Source organism: Antennarius striatus, chromosome 5 (genome assembly GCF_040054535.1).
Source record: "Antennarius striatus isolate MH-2024 chromosome 5, ASM4005453v1, whole genome shotgun sequence".
Taxonomy (NCBI): Eukaryota; Metazoa; Chordata; class Actinopteri; order Lophiiformes; family Antennariidae; genus Antennarius; species Antennarius striatus.
In genome coordinates this window covers 19,173,398-19,200,104 of record NC_090780.1, presented here as the reverse complement: position 1 = coordinate 19,200,104, position 26,707 = coordinate 19,173,398, and the positions used below count along the sequence as shown (strand labels likewise).

Below are 26,707 nucleotides of genomic sequence, written 5' to 3'. Positions count from 1 at the left end.
CAACATGGCTAAAGTCAATAATCTGCATCATCATCTGCATCCCATATTTTTTTCATGGATATATTAGCTTTGTATTAATGTGATAATTACAAGATTTCTGCTTCTACCTTCCTTGATAATGCTTGGAAAAAATAAAACAGTGATGTCTCTATAAGATCTATCACACTAAAGTATGATCCCTGTTCAAAAGATCTGGATCTGGTGAGTCAAAATGTTTTGTTTTATTATCAAGAAGTAGGGCTGTCACTTTAACGCCTTAAATAGAATAATTAATTACGCTGCAAATTAACGCGCTATAAATATTTACGCAATTAATCGCGATGGCAAGTCAATGCGCAAGCATTTTAAATTTGGCCCATTGAGTGACCCGTAGGCTGCAGTGATACATCACTTCCTACCTGCGCCACTAGTCAAAACCAGGGCGACTGACAACAGAGATGGACGCGACGCAGGAGAACGAGTCAAACTCGACAGTTCAAATGTTAGTGAATGCAATCAGTAAAAACATGATAATAACATATGATACAATTACAACTATATGTGACTATGAAACAAATAATGGGACTATGTGGTGAATTCCCCTTTCTATTGTTGAGCAAATGTCCACAAGACAAATTCATTTCAGTCAACTACATTACAGCCTGTACAAAGACTGCTGCAGCCTAGATTGAGTTTATGCTGCCCCAAAATAGGTTTGCTGAACTATCGCTTTGATCTTATTCTGTAATCGTGTTTCTGAACAACTGCCTTGGCACAAATACTGAAGCATTTTTAGCTGTTTTTGCTTACTTGTGTTTACAGGGATCTTACTTTTACAATGCAATGAAGTACAAATGAAAAAACTGCTATTTCCAGGAATAAAAAAAAACGGGGCTAGCGACACCTTGGCAGAAGTTTACTTTTCCCATCCTCAACATTAAAAAGCGTCTGGCCTGTGGAAAAATCTAGTTTATGATATCCAGGAAAACAAAAAAGTGTTTGACAATCTATTTAGGGTTGTGCTCATTTTCTCAGTTTTCCGGCTCATGGTGTGCGCCGTATGGTAGCATGATTGAGCATTATGGTCTGGAATGCAAAGATAAACACTCATTTCAATGCAATGTTTTTGCGAAGTAAGAGACAACATGTTGCACCCTTCGATGCATCCATAAAATTCTACTGAATGTGGATAGAGGAGTATCCCATGGTATTGACTTGGTCATACATAACACTGCAGTGCCTCATCAATAATTCCACAGGCACCTCTTACTCTCCACCCCAGTGTGTCTTTATTTGGATCATGGATGCTCTGCATGGCATGGGATGGAGGCACAACTGGCTTCAAGCCCAGATGAATCCCAAATCAAAACTCTCAACACATCCACACGGCTTCTGAGCGCCAGCGCATTCTTGACACCACCCTCAGCTGGACCAGCCATTGGGATTTCATGAGCCTGGAAAAAGGTCACTAGAATTCGTACAAATTGTATGCCTGCATCCAAAATCCTGTTCAAGATGGACTTTCCCACCATTTCACTGCTCCCACTGGCAGCAGGATATGCTACAGAACCTGAGCACTTAAGATTTGGAAAGCCTCCAAATGCATTTGAATTCAGAATGTGTATGTGCATATGTGCCTCCCCACACACACCACCAGTGACCACCAGCCCCTGAAGGCAGAGGACTTCTCTCTCCCAGACGCTGCCCTTCTGCAGCCACACAGAGAGCAACTCATTAAGGTCTCTGACAATGTAGGGCTGAATATTTATGAACCTGCATGTGTGTAAGTATTCTGAAGAGAGGAAAGAGAAGTGTCTGTCAGCTGTAAGACGAGTTTTTCTTCAACAATAACAGACTAGCTACAGAAACAGATGTGTGTTGTAGCGTGACACCTTGACTTTTTTTCATTAGCCTTCTCTCCTCCATGTACATGAAAGCTGTTGATTAGGCTGCTTTAGGCTTGAACTTCAAGAACATGTTTGAAGTGAGTTTGTAAAAAAACATTCTTCTTGTCAAAAAATAGACAAAAACACAACAACCAGAGTTGCAGACTTTGCCTCACTGTATGTTTTTGGGGTGTTTTCTTTTTTTCATTTTCTGTAGGTGTTGAACAAGATTCAATGGATTAACAGTGTCACCCTGTTTATCATGACACTCAGTGGCTAGCTAGACAGAGGTCAAACTTGGAACTTCAGCCCTCAAGGTTGGAACAAATAATATATCAATGGATATTATTGATCAGAGAACACATGAGCAATTAAAGACAAGTGGACACAGCTTAAGGCATTATGGGTGCTTTACCGCCATCCAGTAACAGAGCTGGTAACACCCCGGGAAGTGGTTTTAAATGAGGATGTCATTTAAATGTCACAAGTTGACATTGAAGCTTTGATCGTCTTCTCTCTGGTAAATGATCACAAGCAAAAGTTAGCTTGTTGGGTAAATATATCAGAGGAAATTACAGATGTATTTGCCAAGAAGCTTGGCAACCATCAGTGTTGGTTGCAAAGTGTTGGTTGCTGTATATTATTACTGCTGCTTTCTGCACTTGACAAGCAAGGCTCAAGATATCAGGGCAAGTTTTCCTTCCTGCAGAGGAAGTCATTTGCAAATAATTATATTTACACAGTACGAAGAAATATCTTCCACTGGCAAATTATTGGGCTGGAAAATTAATGTATCTGACTCAAAGACATGTTTTTTTTATCAATCTTTAAACCATGGTGAGGATGAGCTCACAATTCTGATTAGTTTAGGTTCACAATTATTGAAAATAATGTGCCCTACTAAGTAGTTTAAGTAGCATTGTTTCTTTATATTTAATGTGGTGGCTTCAGAATATCAGCATTAAATTTAAAGGATCTAAAAAAGAAATCTTAAAATGAACTGCAGTCTTTTGGTCACTCATCATGACCGTCATAAGGCGACTGTATACTGTTATACACCGAACTCACTGACGCTTATCATATTAATTGTCAACTCACTGTGACACAGTAAATATAGTCAAACATTTTGACATGAAATTCTTGATATTGATTTGGACAGAGTGACATGGCTAGATATTCTTCTGTCTCAGTTGTTTTTTTGTTTTGTTTTTTTCAGTTTTACATGGTAGTCTTGATCGCCATGCTGGCAAAGCAAAACCTATCCAATGTATTAATCAAATCTTCAAATGTACACGGGGAAATTAAGTTTTGGTTTGTAAAATAGAATTAATTTTAACAAAAAAAAGGGAAAATGTGTCTCTTGTCTTTTTTGGAGAAATCTATTATGAAAGAATATTGTTATCTGAGGTATCCTTACTGTGGAATCAGATAATTCCGACCTTCATAGGCATTTATTATTAATAAAATTTGTTAAAGATTATACCAAAGGTAATGAAAGCTAATGTTGCTATCTCAAGTTATTTTTTGTATACCTTGATGATTTGTGCTTGTGTTTGTTATTGTGTGATGACTTGGCTGGATGCATGTGATTTAATGTGGGGTGGCACACACTCCACATTTATTGTGTGTCAGCCAGCCATATAGTGACAGGTATGCTGCTGTAAAAGGGTAATGGTTCAGGAGGCCACTGGAAAAGGGACAAGGAGCTCAGTGGATGTAATTTTGTTATAATGTAATCCTCCATTGTGACATTTTTCATGCTGTGTCTCACAGATATGGGGCAATAAAATGTCAGAAGAAATAAAATCATTAAATACAAGGAATGATTCATAAAAAAAAGCAGGATGCACTGAAAACATTGAAACCAGCATAACCATTCCAAGGAAATATATCAAAAGATGCACAACATTAAGAAGTTAAAATTTCATTAGAAGTATAAAAGTCTAAACACAAAAAAATAGCACTATCAGTACTGTACCGTCTTTTCAAGAAGGAGCAGAGATTAGAGCAGTAAAAAAAAAAAGAGAAATGCAAATTGTCTAATACATTCTCAGTCACTGCATGCACCTTGAGGGGTCAGCCCGTTGTAGTCCTGACAGAAAGAAATCCTGCAGCAATGTGCAATGATCTAGTTAAGCACTAGCTGCAGCTACCACTGCATAAGATATACCTACCTGTTAGGTAGGTTTATGGTTACCATGACCACTGAGATACCTGAACATCTGGAAATCAGCTTCTTGAAGCTTCCTCAGTTACATTCCTTCGTAAATGATGTTATTCCTCTTGACAAGTCAAGGTATACCTGTATTTTATTTCATCTATACTGTATGTTGTTTTTACATCCTGTAATTGTTTCTGGTAAGTCTTGGGGAATAGTACTTTCTAATTTAGAGTAGTAATGGCATTTAAATGACCTCAAATGGAAATTATAGATTGAAATTTAACTAGAACAAAGGCAGTCAGAGACTGTAACATCCTGTGACACCCCTGAAATCAAAATTTTACCCTGACCTACTTGCATAGGTCAAAGCACTAGCTTTGATCCATGGTCTTACACTGACCTTCTCCCTGGTCTTTCTCTCTTATCCAGTTCCTTAGTGTACAAAAGTTGAATACCTGAAGGCAATACCAGATCAATAAGTTCAACATGTAAAACTAAACAGGAACCAGTCTGGCTGTCACTTGCCACATTCTTTTTTAACCAACAGCCACGTGACTGAGGAATAAATTAAACCTGTACTACTGTGTTCTTGAGCCTGTCTTGTGTGACCTTATTCCTACTGTGTTGTTGTGATTGGTGTTGATCATTTGTCCACGTGAATGAAGCCTGGAGCAGAGATCCGACATCATCAGGGCAATCTAATATTATTATTATTTTTTCCTTTTCTGATGCTGTTTCAATGTTACTCCCATTGAAGAGCCAGGATAGTTTTGTTTTGAGGTAATTTTATTTTTTGATTTGACTTCCTATTTACAGGTGGTCAGTAAAGAGAGCATGACTTGAAGCACTTTTCAGAGTTTAATTTTGATGAGTTATACCATTTTAACTGGACGAAAATTTGTGTAGTTCCTAATGTGGAAAATACATGGAACTTTTTAATGGTAGCTTCTCCATGAGCACAATAAAGCATTGCCAAATTACGGAAAACTGCTTCAGACTCTGACTGGCTTACATTTAATCCATAAATCCATCTCCCAGCAACCCAACAGCCCTCTCCTCCCCTCTTCCCTGTGTTGATAGTAAATCTTAGATTTCTATTTAGCAATTCCAGGAATGGTAAAGCTTGGGTATTCCCAGCGTTCATTGACACAAAGCTGTAAAATTCAAAAACACAAGTGACCTTTTCTCCACAGATTTTTGGTGTTTATGAAAATGGGGCTGATTTTGAGGATGGTATGTACCTGTTCTAACTGTTCTGTCTACAGTGAGTGCTAATTTACATGTTTGATTCAGAATATAATTATAAGGATGATGTGTACGCGGAAACCATTTTTTGTGTTGACACTTCTGTTTTGGGTTAACGCTGCCACTAATGCACTCAATTTATCAGCATAAAATGCACATATCACAAGAGGGCTTTAAGCATGCACAACATAAACGACAGTCACATTTAAAAAAGAAGACTTTCATAAATACTGAAAGCTCCTGGAACCACCAATCAAATATATATTTCTCCCTAGAAGTCAAAGTGTCCCTTGGTGTGAACACGATGACCATACCAATGGTATCTTTTCAATTGCAATAAAATATTAACACCGGTCTGGTCACCATGCGCTTGGTATATTGGAGCATTTACAGATGTATGGAGAAGATCGGTTTAAGCTCCCAATGGGTTCTCTGTCATGGGTTTAACAGTGAGACCTGAGAAAGACAGAGAAACTGCTTTTCTGACACAAGAGGGAAATAAAAGGCCCTTTGCACAATTGAACCTAAAAGCTGAGATATACAGAAACTGTAAATTCCCACTTACCTCACTGCTTGTCTGTTTTGACACGTCTGAATTAGTGCCCTCTAGAGTTGGGCGTGCACAACACCTTTCAATAAGATCTTCCAAAATGAATGTGTGATCTCTAGGCTTCCACAAACTAGGATTATGTCAAATTACTCAAACTGATATACTCTATGTTTTTATACATTTAATTTTCAGATTTTATATTACCTTTTAATTGAATCCATACCTTCATGTATTTTGGAAGACAGTTGTATTACTGTTCTGATTTGACACTCCAGAAATGTTTTGTTATTGCTGAGTCCACACCACATTTATGCTGGTACAACTTGCAAAGGAGTCTCACAGAGGAGTAAACTTTGCTCTTCATACAGTTGATTACTTATATGTTTCTATATTTTAATTGACTGTTGTTTACAGTCATCATTGCCATACACCAACACGCGATAGTCTGCAGCGGAGTGTCCGATTGATAAGCTGCCACACATATTGTCCACATCCATCACATTACTCATCTAGGCTGTGTTTTCTGGTCTATTCAATAACAGATCTGTCACCAGACACAAATGGAATCCTACTGACAGCTGCAGTGTAAATATATTCACAGTAAATTTTCAATAACTAACTGGCAGGAGCTTTACTCTATCTCACTGTACTTTAAAATAGCAGAATATCACTACAATAAATATACCCATCACTGATGAATCCTTGTAAACACAATATTTGTTACACTCTTGCTGGTAAATCACTATGTATTTACATTTTCTTAATTGTATTTGGATCTATAATAATAATAATAATAATAATAATAATAATAATAATAATAATAATAATAATAATTATAATAATGTAATCATCACACTACTGCTACAATGTTAACTAGATTACACTTATAACAATATAAAACTCCCCTCCACTCACAGTGCTTTACCACACAAGCTAGTGTTGCCCTGACCTACTTACAGGGTAGGTCATGGTACCCGGAAAGTACTACCTGACTAGTGCATAGACTAGTGCATATGGAGAAGGCCAATGTGAGTAAGACCATAGATCACAACTACAGCATAGGTAGATCAAACTTTGATCTATTGTCTTACTCACACTGGCCTCCTACTATCTTATCCGGTTCCTGAGAGTACAAAAGTTGAAATTTCACCCTGACCTAGCTTTCTCAAGGTCAAAGTCATCATCTCATTTTCATCCCCTTTTGCCGCCTTAATAATCTGTTTTTTGTTTCATATTTCTATCTGCAACATTTGCAAAGACATTTGGTAGACAAACTGACGGAAAGACGGACGAATGAACGAACGGACGAACAAACGAACACCGACAACTACAATACATCATCGCTTTGAAGCGGGATGTAATAATTGCCTAAATACAAAGTAAAAGTGAAAGTAGGGACAACTAAAGTTAAAGACAATCCTACAAGTAAAACAAAATATACAGTTTGAGTATTTATATCAAAAGTAATCATAAGTACCTGAATCACAAATTTCCCCACTGTGGGACAATAAGGGTTTATCTTATCTTATCTTATCAGACATGTCCAGATGATTTTCAGGTTGATACTCACTGAAACGATGGCGGACAAAATCTCGATGGCGCCTGTGGCCAGTGTGATATAAGGAATGATGTTTTTTTGAAAGCCTGCTTGTTGAAGGATCCAATTTGTGTAATACCAGATCTATAAAAAAAAAACAACATATGGGGATTTGATATTTTATTGATATAAATTTTCATGAGCACGAAAGTTGATCAAATATAAATCAGGAGGAATTCCTGTTGATTGGACACAGAATCTGTCTACAAAAAGAAACTGATTAGAATCATATTTTGCATAAGTGGTGAACTTGAAGGAATCCTGTTGAGATGTTAGAATGTTGTTGATGGGTTGTTCCGGGTTCCATGGAATATGACACACAGATTAACTTGACTTTTGCCAGCACCAATAGCCTTCACGCAACATGAATAATTCCAGCGCAATATTTCTGTACTCTTTTAATTAATGAAATTAGAAAATCAAGTAGGGTTAAAGTTACACCATTGGAATAAATGCTCATTTTTCTTTCATCACTTTCCCTCTCCTATTCTCATCTCTGGTCCCAGAGCGAATAAAAGAGGGACAGCAAGAATATAATCACCATATGGTTGTCAGATTTATTTTTTTTTACAAACTGAAGCGCTGATACTGTAATTCTGGTTACAGGAATATTTCTCAACTGTCAACTGAGGAATAGTCAGTCAGTCTCGCAGCAGCAGAATAACCCTGTATGACATCAAAAAGTCATTCCAACGCTATTATATTCAGTGGGTTCATTGGACAGATTTGACAGTGGTGGTGTCGACAAGCCCAATCAAAATAGAGACAGTGTGATCTAAATTACATTCTTGTCTTCTTGGAATTTTGTTCTATGTAAATGAAATACTTTATTTTTTATGATAACGCAAATGATCTTTGTGATTTGTAGCTTACTGAGAAGTCACCTTGGCAAAATTAGGTGTATGCCCAAAGATAATTTTTCTCCAAATCATCTTGAATGTGAATTTGTATGCATTGTATGAAGCCTGTCAGTAGCTGCAATGTAGTAAAAGAGTGACTCATTATTATCATTATTAGCACAGATGGTGTCCAGGGCCAGAATTATACGTTACCAGATGAGCAAGGCACCTGCTGGTTTTGAGTAAACTCCTAATATTGATTTTTGTCAAAAGAGTCTGATGGAAAGCTTTCAAAAGTTGTCTATAATCTCAAAAAGTGGAGGTACAGTACTGTGACAAAGTTCATGAACTCACTATGAAATAGTAAATTGATGTCGAGGGGTTAAGCATGCTTCAAACTTTTATAAATATTAGAATACACAAACACAAGAAAGAATTCAAAAATCAATACAAAAGTACAAATTTTGTGCCGTTTGTATATTAAATCAAGATCTACTGAAAAGCTTCTTTGTGTCATGACCTAAACTCAACTGGATATGAGGCCTTTTGAATTTATGATGAAAACCTTTCAAGAGATTCTGCAAACCTGGAATTTATTTGTTTTAACAAAGAAGCAAGGTTTGTCCGGGGTCCAGTCCATCTTAAACCTCACAGGTTGGATAAGAGCAGGGTGTAGATGAAGAGGTCTACATACTGTATCAATGCTGATGGCAGCAGGAAGTAAGCCTTGTATGATATATACCTTTCAATACAATTGCACTTTCGTGGCATGGACTGAACATCACATTGTGGAAGAAAGCATAAAGTTTATGGGTGTTTGCTATCGCCACATAGCGGACACAGAAATTAACATTGCAATCCTTCATGCAGTGTGCATAATGCATGAAATTTAAAGCTGTGACTGAAAGGTGTCTGGTAGAAGGTTGTAGCTGTGCTATGCTTCAGTAGGCAAAAGGATGTGAAGCAGAAATATTCCTACTTTATTACCACAATATTTATTCATGTAAAATATGATTTTGAAAAAAAAAAGAGCTGTGTAAGACTACAAGCTTGTTCATGCACAGACCCAATAGAACACATGACATGTGTTACTACACCTGACAGGTCTGGGCTAAAACAGGACGCTCTCACAGTTCAGCAGTGAACTGAATGTCATGTCATTTTCTGTCCAGCGGCCTAGTGTTAGGAATGCTTCAGTGGATTTTTCTCAACAGGAAAAACACTTTTGAAAATTACAAGGAAATGTTGAGTTTGACTTCACCGAAACTACACTATATCGCCAAAAGGCACAGCTCTCAGTTTCCACTCTAATTCATCCCAAAGGTGTTGAAAGGTTTGATATCAGGACTCTCTGCAGGTAAGTTAAGTTCATCCACACTGTCATCCATGTCTTCATGGACCTTGCTTTGTGCACTGGTGGACAGTCATGTTGGAAGAAGGGGCCAGCTCCAAACTGTTCCCACAAAGTTGGGAATTGTCCAAAATGTCTTGGTATGCTGAATCATTCAGAGTTCCTTTCACTGGAACTAAGGGGCCAAGGCCATCTCCTGAAAAAACAACGCCACACCATAATACCCTCTCCACTAAACTTTACACTTGGCACAATGCAATCCGACAAATATCATTCTCCTGGCAACAGCCAAACCCGGACACGTCCATCAGATTGCCAGATGGAGAAGTGCGATTTGTCACTGAGAAAACACGTCTCCACAGTCCAGGGGCAGCGTGCTTTACTCCACTGCATCCAACGCATTACGTTGCGCTTGGTGATGTATGGCTTGGATGCAGGTGCTCTGCTATGGACACCCTGTACACTGTTCTTGAGCTAATATGAAAGCCTCAGGAAGTTTGGAGGTCTGTAGCGATTGACTCTGCAGAAAGTTGGTGACCCCTTCACACTATGCACCTCAGCATCTGCTGACCCTGATCCACTAATTTATGTGTCCTACCACTTTGTGGCTGAGTTGCTGTCGTTCCCACACACTTTCTTATTATACAGCTGACAGTTGACTGTGGAATATTTAGGAGGAGCGAGGAAATGTCACAACTGGATTTGTTGCAGGCTGGAATTCACTGAGCTCCTGAGAGCGACTTATTCTACCACAATGTTTGTAAAAGCAATCTGCATGTTTGGTTTTATACACCTGTGGCCATGGAAGTGATTGGAACACCTGATTCTGGATAAAAGGATGGGTGAGCGATTAGTTTTGGCAATATAGTGTACATTCCAACACAAGAGTGAGCCAATAAATTCATATAATAAATATGAAAAATACTAAAATGATTCCAGTACATTGGGATGCTTCTGAAATACACAAATAATCATGAATCCTACAATATTGTCCACTGTTAGAATACAACTAACAATCTGTTAAAGGTGAAAGGAAGGTGAAATCTTACAGCATTGAGGCCACACAGCTGATAGCTGGCCATAGCGATGATGATGGTGATGACCTGCCAGCGAACAGCAGGATTCTTCAGTAGCTGCAACAGAGAGACAGTGTGCTGGCTTTTCTGAGCTCGAGCTTCCACATAGACCTCCTCCAGCTCCTCGGAAACATCCGTCTTTCCTAAAAACCTCTGAAAGGCTGACAGACGCACACAGACATACACACACACCCACACACACGCACACACACACACACACACCCACACACACACATACACAGTCAAGAAATGATCTCCACATAAGTAGCCCTCAAAACAACCAACATGTTGAAACTCTTTACTCAGCAGCAAATAAAGATTCTGGAATGAATTTGTTTGTTCAAAAATAAACCACAAGCTAAAATCTAAACCTGTTTTCCCATTTTCTCTGCCTGTCATGGTCTTCATTAGAATGCTTCCCTTGGGTTACATAATCTATCAATACACAGTGAATTTTATTGCAATGCAGATGAGACTCAACTGTTTGCCAGTGGTTTAAAAGATGCTTTAGCACTCAGTATTATCATGCTGGCAATCAGATTTAAACAAGGCAATCAGAAACTGCAACATCCCGCGACTCACCCTGTCCTACTCCAGGGTAGGTCAGGCTTTACTGAAAGTAGTACCTGACTAGCGCATAGACTAGTGCATATGGAGGCCAGTGTGAGTAAGACCATAGATCAAAGCTAGTGCATAGGTTCAAAGAACAAGCTTTGATCTATCGTCTTACACTGGCCTTCTCCCTCATCTTTCTTTCCTTTCCGGTTCGTGAGTGTACAAAATTTGAAATTTGACCGTTACCTACTTTTCTCAAGGTCAAGGTCATCATCTCGCTTTTTGTTTCATCTTTCTATCTTCATTGGTCGCGAACATTTACAAATGGCAATACGAACAACAGCATTGGCAATACGTCACCGTTTTGAAACAGGGTGTAACAAGAACAATTGCAGTCACAGACTGCAACATCCCACGACACCCCTGAATTCCAAAATTTTACCCTGACCTACTTGCATAGGTCAAAGATCAAAGCTAGAGCATAGGTAGATCCAGCTTTGATCTGTATCTTATCTGGTTCCTGAGTGTGCAAAAGTTGAAATTTGCCCCTGACCTAGTTTTCTCAAGGTCATCATCCCATTTTCATCCCCTTCAACCCCGAGTAATGTGCTTTTCTTTCATCTTTCTATCTGCAAAAGATATTTGAAGATATTTGGCGGACATAAGAACGGACGAATGGACGGACGGACCAACACTGACAATTACAATACATCACCGCTTTGGAGCGGGATGTAAAAATTCTGGAGGTGTAGACTTCCAAAAAGGGAAAGAAATCTCATTATTTACCTGTGAAAGATTGTATTTATTACAAGTAACAAGCATGAGAGGGCTACATTGACTTTTATTAAGAAGGAGAGAGAGAAAAAGGGAGAAAGAGAAATGCTGGATGAGCTGTACTGACTTTTAATAAGAGAAAGAGCGGCACACTGCACCGTCAGATCATCAGTTGGTTTATTTGAATGAGGATGTGAGGCAGGAGGGTTGAGCCCGGCCTCCCATACCTTGATTTGTGAGTTCTTCAATACTTACTGAGACATAAGTGAACGTCTGTGAAATAAGGTGACATGATTTTAATGCTACACCGCTGGTGTCATTCTGACAACTGTTCCTGTGCCTGTCATTACACTCATGGCAGATGTCCATTTGAAAGAAATGACAATAATGTCACAGAGAGTCAGCTGAAGCATCCAATTAGAAAGCAGTCACCTGCTTGGTGGAAAAAAGGACTTAAAGGTCTCGTTCCAGTTTCCTGAAGCAGGAAGAACACAGCATTCACAGACAAATCAATGCACCAATTAGAAGCTGTTTCATATGAAAGCTGACAGACTACAAGGTGTGTAATAGGAGCTCTCTCTCTCCCTCTCCCTCTCTCTCTCTCCCTCTCTCTCTCTCTCTCTCTCTCTCTCTCTCTCTCTCTCTCTCTCCCTCTCTCTCTCTCTCTCTCTCCCTCTCTAGCGTAATCAGGTGCACTGCAGGCAGGCTACCAGCTGCTTTCGCATCATCTCTGCTATGAGGACAGCTGATACCGTCAGTCACATCCAGCCACACTACTTCCTTAAACCTTTGCTTGTCACCAGTTTGTTAATTTTCGCTTCCATCTGCCATTAGTTACTTAAATCCAGACAGCAGCTTCCCTTCCAAACACTCTCTAGAAATATTCTTGCCTCTGGCTTCTCCAAAGTCTCTGTTCTGCCATTTTTTGCCATTGCAGCTGCCATTCTATTATCCTCAGCACCTGAGCTACCAATTTTAAGATTGTCACTAAAAGGAAAACTTCACAAGGAGCAGTTCAACTTACAGCTGTCAAGCCTGATAATAGATATACTACTCTCATTTGTTGTATTTGTTGTCTCTGTCAAAAGACTAAAGAAGCTTTCAGAAATACACATACTTTAAGTCTGTATTTGTGGTGCACATTAGGTTCCTGGCAGTCATTTGTAGATGAGCCAGCTAAAGGTCATTTGAACTCCTGAAACCTCATTGTAATGGACTAAAGGGAATATGTAACATAAAGGCACTTTTCTCCTTCACTTTAATCCTTGTCCTATACAGGTGTATCCAGAGGATTTGGGGAAGTCAAGGTGTGTAAGGGTTGAGAACGTGCCCCAGAATAACAACACAGTACAAGATTAGACGGCACATAAAAACTTGAAGCTTGAAGGACTTCAGGAAGACATTGGTGAGGCATGAGTCATGAAGCTTAGCGAAACACACATATGTGCTATAAAGGAAGGTTGTCAGCCCCATTAAGTGATATCCCATCATGTGGTCCTTTGCCATTATTAGGAATTCTAATTTATGCACATATATAATGGCAAAACATGACAATGTAACGATCATCCTACAAACACCATTAGGTATATTTCCTCTGAAGTGGCCTCTTGAGTGTAATGGAGTCAAACATATGATGTAATATCACTTACCACTCTTAAGTAGACAAAAGTTGAGTGTTTTCCTCCATAAAAGCAAATTCTGAAGGTAATGGTTCTATTTTTAACTCTGAAAAATGCTTTTAAATGAGCAGTGAACCAGTTGAGCCATTACAGGAAGAAAAGCATTTTGTGGAACTGAATGTAAGGATTGATTTCATCAGAGCATAATCCTTTTTAATGGAGTAATTTACAGTGGCTTCTAACAGTTTCCCGTGTATAGACATTCTTTTCATTCATCTTAAACACCAGAGCATTTTCTTTTTAAATTATCTGAAAAATATCTAGATAAAAAATAAGAGAGAATGCTTCAGTCCTGGGTAAGAGCAGGGCTGTCAGTGTTATTGACATACCATGATGGAACTTGCAAGAGTGAAATTTTCACCATGGAAGCAAAGCAAACCTTTTCCCTGGAGTGTAAACAGTGGGGTTCTACTCAACATCACTGTTGTGGCCCAATTGATTGATCCAATCCTTTACAAACCATATAGTCTGACTGACAGTTATTTCTTTGGGAATTGAAGTGGGAAAACAAGTATTTTTTTAGTATCCAGAAGGGTTGTACGTGTGACTGGAGGGCTAATATGGATGATTTCCTTTCTTGTCTACATTGTTCTCCATTTTTCATACAGTCATGAGAAAATGTAAGTAACAATGTATCTTCTGTTTTATTGTGCAGTGGTTTCCTTACGCTGTGGGGGCATACACAGGCCCAAATTCTACTGAGGATATAACTACTTACATCTACAGTACATCATGTATTGTTTAAAGTTGAAACATAATTTCCTAAAATTGCTCAATGTTTTTTATTTGGATCACCCAAATACTATTTTTCAAGATATGGGCAAAATTTTAATGAAACACAAAGTCAAAAAAAAACCCAAAGAAACAATTCAAATATGTTTTCTGTTCATCATTTTTTGGAGATCAAAAACAACTGGAGATCAAAAAGGGTAGAACACCTCATTTTTAATAGTTTAAGATAAGATGAGATGAAGCGTAAAACAGAGCTGTCTGATGCTGTGTGATGATAAAAGCTGCAGCCCCCCCCCCCCCCCACCACCACCACCACCACCACCACCAATATTTGTGTTCGCTGACAATGATTCTGAACCACGGCGCTGTAATACAATCCAACAACATGGATCTGTTGTGCTGTTCATTCACATGCCAGCAAAATGTTGCTCCAAAGGCTTTTCACACAATCAGTCATCACCACCAGGTGTCTAATGCTCCAGAACCAACCAACCAACCAACCAACCAACCAATCAACCAACCAACCAACCAACCAACCAACCAACCAACCAACCAACCAACCAACCAACCAACCAACCAATCAACCAACCAACCAACATATCCCAGTCAGGAAGTAACTAAGTTGATGACAACTCAGGAAAACTGTTAAATGGTCGCCAGAATACTAGTATGATGGCTGTTAATGTAACAGGTGGTACAGTTAAAAAGCTCTAAGTCTCTTGCCTCCTATTCCTTGAAGGCTGAACCTGAATCAATGAGCTCTGTTTAGCGTTTGGAGATTGTTTACCCTGTCATCCTTCAGTTCTGACTGTTGGGGAAGCAGCTTTTTAACACACTGACAGGTGATAAGGTCACATATAGCAGTAGACTCACGAATATCATCTAGTGTTGTCGCAGTCATTGAAGACAAAGTTTGTTAGTCTAATGGCAAACACAAAGATGTGATTGATGGTAAAATATTTTGAAGACTGAGGTGTGTATGGGTGAAAGGTGGTGGCATAGACAATTTGACAGATTACTTCTTTCTCCCTTATCTGTCTTCTCAGATGTTCATCTGAAGGACAAAGGGTGACTGTCAATATGCCCAGTATAGAGTCCATCTGTACTCCCATCAGTCAGTGAGACCTGAACAAGCCTCTGAGATGAGATGTGAAACATCTTTCAACCATAAAAACAGAAATCCAGTCACTTCAGGTTCAACCTTAGAGGATTGCCCTGACCTTGATAAAGGAGAACCTCCACCAACTCCTCCCTTCTATTTCAGATATAAAAAGAATGAAAAAGAAATTCATTACAAAAAGCGTGAAGAATAAGCAATGCAGAAAAAAGCATTTGAATATGTATAATCAGGGTGCGATCTGATTTTACACCTTTACCTCTGCTAAATGAATTTTATCCTCAGAGGTGTGGAGGCTAAGTCAAGCTTTAATCCACTGAGGTATTCCACACCACTCTTACATGAATGACGCACTGATGCGCTTCTTGATAATCAAAAGTACACACGTCACTTTATGCTTGATTAATCTGTTTTGTTTCCATTACGTTTCTCAGTTAACTCCACAAATAGTTAACATCAAATAGCAGAGTTCAGCGTTCTGTGGTCAAAAACTGCTTCGGGGCAGAAACATAAACTGGCCAACATTGGTTCCTACTTAGATCTGAGCACCAACTATCCCCAGGAAACCCAAGACATCATTTGGGTCCTACAAAGGGACAAACTTTTCTAGAATTAAAAAATATGAACTAACATGAATGACTGAACAATCTTCTTTTTATCACTGATAATCAGGGATTTGAACCAGATCATGGAACGAAAACGAAAACCAGAAACTTTTAATAATTTTTCAAGAACGAAAACAAAACAGAAAACTTAATGTTTTTTAATATTCCGGAACAGAATCAAAACAGGAAGTAATTGTAACCGGTTAATAAGGTTTTTTTTTTTGTTCTTGAAAAAAATATCTGACCTCATGTTTCCCTTCCTGTCATTCACTCAACCACATTATGTCTGTATTACCTTTTTCCAACACTCTTATCATCTGTTTAAAGAACTTTTGTGTCTCATGTGAGTTCGAGACTCATGGAACGTAGCACACTTCTGGATGCCGTCAGCCAATAGAATGCGCGTACGATATCACGTGACTGCCTACCAAAAATCGCGATGATGTATATGACAAGAATAAGACAAGGTATTTAATAAGGATGCTGGAGAATAAAGAAAACAGTCTACTCAAACTCATGAAAATGCTGAAACTTTCAAAAAACTTAAACCTGATTTTCTTTTTAAAACTAACTTTACAGCACAAGTTAGAATCTAACAGCTTCAGATAATTACTAGTATGAAGGAGTACATCCTCAGTAAACCATTTTTAGCACCAAGATCAAGACTAATTGCAGCAATAATAGCTTTCCATAATTTTAAAATGTTACTCCCAGTATTCCAAACTGCATTAAAATATATTCAGTATAGTATTCAGCCTCTGAAAATCCTTCTAACTCTAAGATGTATTACTCAAAGTGGACTTTGTGAATTATGTTTCATGTGTCGCCAGAAGCAGCCCATCCGCACAGGGCATTTAATCCAAACACCTACATCATTAATATATTCTCACTCTAAAAAAAAAAAAAAGACTAATTTTGATCCAATTTTCTGCTTTCTGCTATATAAATATTACCGTCAAACACATCCTGAACAAATCGTTTTTCCCTCACTAATGCAATTTGCTGTGTGCTGTCCTGAGCTCAATATGGAACCCCTGTGGAGGAGCATCATGTATTATTATTTCTGTTATATTGTTTCTGTCAGATGTTGTTAAAGTGTCCACAATCTCACTGAACAAGTGCAGTGGTGAAAATTTCAACAACTGTGAAGTATCATTAAATCAAACATAGTTTGTCTTAGTTGACATTGCTTTAAAAACCTGAATAAAGTTTATTTTGTGTCTAAGCTGTGTTAGGATCCGTTTGTTGCACTTTTATTCTTATAGGCAGTTACAGCTCAGTATTTCATGGCATAGATGTAAAAAACCATCTGATTCACCTGCTAAAATGAATGAAAAGCCTTGTTCAAATGGATTTTATCATTTATGAAAAGCACTGCGTCAGCAGTGGTCCTTGGAGACTGAATGTGAACTCTTGATCAGCTCCAATTACCAGAGACAAAAATGATCAAGGTTATATCTGATGTCACCTTACACTACATGCTTAATTAACACATTCACTTTGTGCTATTCCTCTGCTCTGGGCTCTGTTTCCTCACATCACAGCGTTCAAACATTAAATAGGATCAGAGTGGCTACTGAATGAAGATCACGTGATTGGTAAGAGTGATCGGAGGTGACGAGTTGATGTTTCAACTTTTGCTTTGGAAGTGTTAAAAGGGCTTGCAAAACTATAACATGTGTTAAATCTTAGTAACTAACAATTAAAAGTCTAATGTTAAAACATCTGAATCAAGTTAAACAAATAAATACTTACCTACATTCATAAATTAAGTTCAAATCACTCACATACATTATGTGTTGCAGTGAAGCTTCTGGGTCCACAAAAAGTGTCTGAACCATCACATCAATACAGCTTGAACTAATATTTTTAAACTTGTGAAACATACTTAAATTTCATGAACAAATTTCACAAACTCCCTTCTGTTTCAGGTTTACGGTTGCATTGTCAATTCCAGTTATCAGTCGATAATTCCTTGCTATGGCTATCTCCATAAGTCTCTTAAGACTTGATTCTGTGATTCGAGTTACTGACAGTCAACTGGAATGTCTAGGACAAAATTGTGTAATCCTTCACATCAAATTGGTCCATCAACAAGACACCTGAAGTAGTTGCTGATATCCCATCATCTGACTAGAACACTACAGTCTCAGGCTGCAGGGTTGTCATTCACAGAGTCTAAAACTTTCAGTGATCGACCTCTTTTTCTGTGGAACCATCCAGTCTCTATCGAAGTGGGAGACCTCCTACATTTATGAGGTTTTAAAATTGTATGTACTAATTTGTGTCTTAACAGGCTGAGATTGTTTTCAGTTCAAATAATAAAACCAATTAGCTGTAGTTAGTCTAGTTGTTTATTGTGTATAAATGTACTCCAGCTTTAGACATTACTTCAAACAGACGGTGGTTTATGGAAATGTTGTAAAGCTGTTTTATTGTTTGTAGACAAGGAAACTGACCAGATAAGTACTTTTAATACTTGGGTGAACTGTTCCTTTAATTAAGCATCAAAAATTGAAGGACATGTTCAGCACTGAGCTTGACTGATGTTGAACTTTAAGATGAAAAGGAGGCTGTGACTTTAAACAGAGGTCATTTCATTAAAATGCCGTGAATCAAAATAAAGCGTGCATTCATTCATAATGGTACAAGTAGTGATTTGTAATAGACGTGAAATAAAACAGCAGCTTCTTCAAATGTTAAAAGGAAGCTGCAAAGAGGAAGACATGATGTATTCTTTAAAATAATCAAGACCCAGTTCTCTCTCCCTCTCTGATTTATAATTAACCCGTAAGAACCTACACCGATTTCTCCTTAAAGGAAATGTATGTGGGTTATAACACAAATCATGTGGAACACATAGAACAGGGACATCCAACGTGCTGGTGTCACTGTGGGTTCTCTCGGTCTTAACACTGACAAACCCATATTAATATAATTTAGTGAGAATTACATCACCCAAGGACATCATTATCACTGATATTCATCAGACATGCATCCATAAATTTAGAAAAATGCCTCATAGATTCAGTGAAGTAATCACGAGTGATCAAAGTAATCAGTGCATCTGATCAGCTGAGGGAACGGTGCCAACAATAAATGTTAAGTGCAGATTTCACGTACTTTTAAATATTAAATTTGTCCCAAAAAAAACCCTCATAGGTTAAAAAGATGTCTTAAGGGAGAACATAGCTGAAATTACAGCAGTGCGCGTTAAAATTTTATTCAGGCCTTAGTTCCCAATTGCATTATATTTGTGTGTTTCCCAGACCAAACAAATAAATGAGAATTTTTCATTCTCCTGCCACATATTCACTTTCCTCTCTACCTCTTTTCTTCCTCTCACAAACATCATTTGTTCCACTCAGAGCCTAATCGGTTAATGAAGCCACTGAACTATAGCTAGCCACAAATTTTGTCTTGTTTTTATTCTACTTCTTTGAATCCATTTAAAAAAATCTCATCGTTCATTTATCATAATACTAACTAGTGGATACCCGCTCATTGCTCTACATTTGCTGACAGTTTCACTACAGGGGATCAGAGTGAGATGGTTTCTGGTATTAACTCCCCACTGTAACTGCAGTGATTGTGATGTAATGCCCTGTTTAATGTTGGCCTAGTTCTGCCATTCTTTTAAGTTCTAAAGTGCACCTGGTTGGTGCCCTTTCATAAAATCATCCGCTGGCTTCAATCATGCTGGGTTATGTGATTACAGTAAGCCTCCTCCATTGTCAGCGCAGCCAAACATGAATTGTGTTTATTGGCCGATTATGTAAAACTTGCTGCTGATGAAGAAAGTCAGCAGAGCAGATGCAGATTGTATTGTGTGTGTGTGTGTGTGTGTGTGTGTGTGTGTGTGTGTGTGTGTGTGTGTGTGTGTGTGTGTGTGTGTGTGTGTGTGTGTGTGTGTGTGTGTGTGCGTGTGCGTGTGTGGAAGTAGACAATTTTGTAAAATCCTTATTTTAAAATAAGAAATAAAGCCAATCTGTGGGAAAGTCACCTCCAATTCAAAACACAATTAACATGTTATCTGTAAGTGAACAGTGGGTATTTGTGACTGTAATTATCACAGGGATAAGGACAGGGATAAGGACTTAATATTGACTAGCATATGTGATTTGGAATGGATTAAAATTCACTTGGATGGCACGGTGGCGCAGTGGTTAGTACTGTCACCTCACAATACGGTGGTTCTGGATTCGAGTCCCGCTCTGTGCGGAGTTTGCATGCTCTCCCCGTGTCTGCGTGGGTTCTCTCCCGGTTCTCCGGCTTCCTCCCACCTCCAAAAGCATGCACTTCAGGTTGATTGGCCGGTCCCAAATTAGCCCGTAGGAGTGAGTGTGTGTGTGCATGGTTGTCTGTCTTTGTGTGTGGCTCTGCGGAGTTTCCCCCGCCTCACGCCCTATGCCTGCTGAGATAGGCTCCAGCTCCCTGTCACTTTATCCGCTGCGGCGGATAAAGTGACAGAAAATGAATGAATGATTGAATAAAATTCAGTCCTACTTCACCTAAAGATATACAGTAAATCCTATCAAAACAGGGCTTAAGCGTAACATTTGAAAGGATAAAAAGAAAGGGAAATCCATTATTTCCTTTTCCAGTGAACGTTTTTCATCTGTCTGCCTCCTCTGAATCCACTCCAATCAAAAAGACCAACAGTTACACATTATTCTACCTTGCTCAGTAAATCAGCATTAAGCCTTCTTCTCTTGCTTCAATCTGATTCAACCCTGGTGGGTCCTAACCTTGTTGAGTATATCATTACCAACAGAAGGAAGAATTTCATCAAACATAACATGTTTCAGCACTCGTGTAACCCTGGTTCACCTTTCAATAATAAGTCCAGGCCAGAATAAAGGTGTTTTATTCCGTGACATTCATTCCACTGCAGAGTGATTAATTTAACAGAAGTGTGTTTCATGGTTACTATGTAACATTGTGCTTGTATTTTTTAGATGTACTCCAGTAAGAGTGATGGCATGTGTGTGTTTCCATTACCTTTCTCTGCTGCAGCCTCATCCCTCTTCTCTATCAGGAGGTAGCGAGGACTCTCTGGTAAGAAGGGCAGGGCACCCAGCTGCAGCAATGACGGTACAAGCAAGAAGGAAAACAGGAAGTTCCACCTGGACTCCTGCAGTCACAGCATCAACAACAAAACTAAATGGGTGAGGTGAACATGTGACAAACAAAGAACATACTGTATATAGAAGAAGAAAATTATAAGCTTTGAACTGTGATATGGTTAGAGAAAAAGGAAACGGGAGCACTGCATGAAATTATCATAATTTATTAGATTGTCTAAAAAAAACCCCAATCAATCGAAACACATTGTAAGTGAATTTAAATGGACACCTCCTTCTCGTCTTAAAGGTCAAGCTTTTCCCTGCTTTGATTAAATATCTCAAAATGTATTATTTATTATAGTGCAATATATAATATAATGCATTGGTTTTTGAAATCATTTTAAATCTTAATTTCAAAGATGTAAACAGTATTTTGACAGATTGTTTTTCAAATATGCCTCAGCGTCCCCACAAATGCCTTTGTGGAAGATATTTGCAGCTGAACTGAGACGTGTGAGGTCTGTGCTGACGTACAATGAGGTCACAAATGACAACACACTATCTCTCACCTCCAACAACACACTGACATACTGTAGGTGCACACCTCCTACCAGGCTTTAAAACTATGAAAAATGACAGGATAAATATCACCATCAATTGTGTAGATCTACTCTTCGTGGGGAATATTCATAGTGAAGAGGAAGTGCCCTTTGGAGAGATAATGTCAGCTTTAAATTCATAAAATGCCTGCTGGGGATTCTGTTTCCTAACCTTTACCAGGTGGGGGGGGGGGGACTCTTAACAGACTGTAAAACTTTTAAAAAATGTGATTAACTTTTCTTTAATGACTTTGATGCATTTAGCATTAGATTCTAATGAACTGCACATTTATGAGTTATAAGGTATGCAGCACTTGTTCACCAAAATGTCCTTATATTTAAAAGTGGAGGATGTCATACACTTCATAGTTCTTATTCCCAAACAGCAGTGGTGATATGAAGACAATACCTTTCATTTTCAAGGTCAAACAGTCCAATTACATTTGTGATCTCAATAGCCTGGTGGCCCTGCCAAAATCACAAATATATTGCTTACAATAAACAAACCAATTCCAGACCCAAAATAGACTCAAGTAGGTTAGTCAGGTCAAAGTAATTAACTTCCTCACTGTATAGTATGCAGCATCATTACGACAGCTGCAGAAAGATGGTCGGAAATAGAAGGTTGCCGTCCATAAACACCATCAGCAGAAGGTCAACTGTTAATGATAGATCCATCAATGACTGAGACCCAGTTTGGTTTTCATGATGTCAGGATCAGAGAGAGTGGGTTGAGCTGGCAAATCACACTGTCAACATCAAGAGCAGCCTCACCTGTCGACATATTCACAGACCTCTCCGCAAATATTTACAAATCTTAACACGCTGACAGATCTGATTTCAAATGTCACAATGCACACACAGTCTCTGTATCCACATTGTCATGTTTCTATCCATATTTCTTTTATAGATTATTTTAGACATTTAGAAATCCGATTACGCAGATACAGATATAGCTTCTTAAATCTCCACAAAGTTACAAACTGTTCTGTTAAAATAATGTTTCCGTGGGTCCAGTGAAAACCGCCCAACAAAATAAATAAGAGATCCTGCATCTAAATCTGCACAATATTTAATAAGTTGAACGGCATGGCCAAACAATATACGTTGTAAATAGAAACAGACCGGAAAGAAAAATTTAGAGAGATTCTCACAAATTTCCCCACTGTGGGAAAATAAAGGATTATTATCTCATCTTATTAATGTTTATTTTCTCTGCTGAGCTATACACCTCCATGTCTATTACTGATTTCTAAAACATATTAATAGTTTCATATATATAATACTGCGATATTTTATTTCTGTAAGAATTTGGGAACAATAAACTCAGTAATGAATACATGCCTTTCTGTTTCTAACTTGAAAAAATGGTTTGCTTATTCTTTCTAACTGTTCCCTGTGATATAGTCATGCTGCACAATCTGGTAATGTTGAACTCTGGGTTGTTGCGTCACATCTGTAGAGAGTGGGCAATTGTAGAAGTATTGATTACAGTGGTCTCCACAATAAATCTTAAGAAAAACATATTTTGTCCTCTATATGATTTTCTCTATAGATTGTAATACAATCTAGTGATGTTGATAATTCAGTTGCAAATCTATATTCCCGCAGTGAGCTCTGACATATAATCGACTGTCACTCAGCCTGATTGATTACAACATGAACCAGTGCAACTAAAACTCCAGATTACCTGATATTTATGCTTAGATTTTGTATTTTGAAGATGCAAATAAGCAGTTGAGTCATGAAAGATTTTTAGTCCATAGGGCAACGTATATATTGTATAAATGGATTTGAGTGTGAACAATGATTTGGCCCTCCCAGGGCACTTCGCTCTAAGGATGCAAGACTTTTGGTGACCCGTCAGGTCTGTAAGAGCAGAACAGGAGGCAGACGTTTTAGCTATCCGGCTCCTTTACTCTGGAGCAATCTCCTGGCCTTGGTCCAGGGGGCAGACAACCGTACCTTATTTATTAAGAGTAGACTGAAAACTTTTTTTTTACAAAGCCTATAATTAGTAACAGCGTAAATTCCTTTAGATAAGCTGCTATAGGCCTAGACTGCTGAAAGTATTTCTCTCTTACTTATACAACATTGAACCTACACGTGCCTGTAAGAGACTTCCACCGTCCATGTGCTTCTCCTTGACAGATGGGGAGCAGGTATAAAAGGAAACAACGTAAGAGTCAGTGAACGACTCAGCCTGAAAGTCCCTCTTTCAGCAGCTGGATCTAAACTTTAGACAGCAACTCTATCTGGCCGATCTGCCACTCTGTCTCTTTCTCTTGCTCTGTCCCCATCTACATTGTATTTCATTTCCACCCAACCAGTCAAGAAGGATGACCACCCTCCAGAGTCTGGGTACTGCCTGGAGTTTCTTCCACAATGAAGTTTTTCCCTGCTGCTGTTGCTTACACTTGTTCTGGAGGGTGCTGTTGGGTTTCTCTGTCTGTAAAAGTGCTTAGAAATGCCTGCTGACGTGATCAAGCGCTCTACAACAAAAAGTTGAATGATTAATTGATTGATCTGCACATAATCAGTGAAGGGAAGGAGTTGTTTTTCTTTTTGTCATAATTTCTACTCAATAAGATTCAAATTCCATACATTTTCTTGCAGACAAGATGATCCCAATTGTTTCTTCTATGGCTGTTTATCTGACATGGGGATCACGGGTCTGCTGGAGTCTATCCCAGCTGGGTACAAGCAAAAGGTGGGGGATACCACGCATAAGACGCCAGCTTATTGCGAGTCAACACAAAAGACACACACACACTGACACTCACGGACAATTTGGCGTAGACCAATCGACGTAAGGTAAATGTTTATAAAAGAATAAAACCGAAACCATCTTGCTGTGAAGCAACACGACGCCCCACTGCGCCACATTGCCTTCAATAAGATTCCCACTTCCTCAAAAATAAACATTTCCCCGGAATTTTCTAAATCTGCTCCTGAAATGAAATCTGAGTTCATGACAACCTTGTTGATAAAAATCTCACGCCACCCAACCCTGAGCCTTTGGAATTCTATATAGGGGTCGATCTGCCAGAATCAGAAAAAGCCCATCATCCCTCTGGGTGTAGCTGTTTGTAATGAATGTCTCCCCCTCTGGGAGACTATACTCCTGATGCTCTGTCAGAAGTGAAAATTGACAATTGGCTTTTGAAGACATGAGCTGTCCTATCAAACTTCCTTGCAGGGGTAGCTGGCATTTAACTGGGATTCGCACCTTGCAGGAATGCTTCACATGGACTGCTGACTTAGGGTTAAAATCAATATCTCATGGCAAAATTGCATAAAATTACGTAGTAAAAATATGACGTCTACTAATCGTACTGAGCTGGTACGGCCGTATCTGCTGAATGTGCAGCTCATCTTATCCAGCTGTCTGCTCCACTGCAGTGGGTGGAGACCAAGCCCAGAGCTAAAAGTAAGCGTCTGCATCGATGGTTCATCCACACATGTGACTGAAATGTAAATTTTTGTTCCATGACTGATGGATGTCCAATAAACAAGGTGTCACTGCATTATGTCATCATTTACGATTTTTTACACTGGCAGGGAGAGATTTAAAAAAATGTATCCTCTATATTGTCATTTTTAGCAATGCAGGAAGGCTTATCAGATATGAAATAACCACAGGCTTAAATAGAATTACAGAAACTATTTGCAGAAGCCAACAGCATTGCATTTACACTACCGTCATAATCATGCTGCTCAAAAAACCAAAACACTACTATGATGTGATGACTGCTCCTTCTGTGTGAATGAAAAACTACACACAGAAAAAATTAAACTGCAAGATGAACGCATACAGATACAAAGCATCTAAAAACTTTTAGAATGCCATACTACTGTACTGTCTGATGATGATGGGATCCATCTAAAAGACTTGTGTTGAGGTGGAGGATACAGAACACAAATAAAAGCTAGTGAGCCCATCCTTGCTGGTCTGAGTCATGTTTGATGCCTTCTGATGAGTACAGTGTCTCAGGAGAATTGTGAGACCAAATGGCTAAAAGCCTGAAAATCCTGGAATAAACATGTACCCCCACTGGGAGAATGTCAGTGGCTAAGCATGAAGGTTAGGGTAATTATCATTTGTCAATGCTTATCACGATTTTGCAGCACACAACAAGTAGCATCCCAAGTAGATTCTCATTAAGAGAACCATTCACTGACAGGAAACCTGTAAAACAACAACACACAACGTATGCCAGCAGATTCACCTAAGATGTCTTATATGTGTCTGTAATAACCTTGTCAAATGACATAACAAAAATAAATGGGCTGACCTGGCAGGTGTTGCTGAGTTAGAAAGGAATAGAAACAGGTTTTGTGTGAAAACTCTCCATATGATATTTATAAAGGTATTCAATGGGTCAACATGGTAGATGGAACAAACTGATTCTTATAAATTAAAAATGAGCATGGGCTTACTTCAGGCTCACACAATGCCTGTGTTTAAATGTCAATGTAAAAGAGAAGATGGAAGAAAACAAAGACAAATTTCTAAAAATAAAACCCAAAATGAAGGTGCGCACAGCTAAACACATTTATTCTTTAAAGCTGCATCAAAATATGAATGCATTTTGGGAATTCACTGTTTTTCATTTGAAATTGAAGTCACTATTTATTTAGTGGTCTAATGGTTTTTAAAAAGGCAATAAATATTAAAGCAAGAATCTTGGTGTAGAAATACAATTTTCTTCCCACTGAATTGGAAAGAAAGAAAAAATAGAAAAGGCAAGCAGACAGTAAACAAAACCGAAAAGAAATACCAGGTATAAAGTATAGTGTGTGTATAATATACTTAAAATTACACTAGCAAATTTAGAAAAACAATGTACTGTATATCCACTTCAAATTTAAAAACACTTGAAATACGTAGATATA

The 26,707-nt window shown here is 38.5% G+C and overlaps 1 protein-coding gene across 5 annotated transcripts in view; it reads right to left on the bottom strand.

Moving 5' to 3' along the window:
* Nucleotides 1–26,707, bottom strand: part of slc2a9l2 (solute carrier family 2 member 9, like 2) — a 96,304-nt gene that overhangs the window by 40,132 nt on the left and 29,465 nt on the right. For all 5 annotated transcript variants that reach the window (XM_068316085.1, XM_068316089.1, XM_068316088.1 and 2 more), the window contains exons 7-9: nt 21,148–21,280; nt 10,658–10,845; nt 7,392–7,502 (exon numbers count right to left, since the gene is read on the bottom strand). In XM_068316085.1, coding sequence (XP_068172186.1) covers nt 7,392–7,502; nt 10,658–10,845; nt 21,148–21,280 — 432 coding nt within the window. The remainder of the gene's footprint in view (nt 1–7,391; nt 7,503–10,657; nt 10,846–21,147; nt 21,281–26,707) is intronic.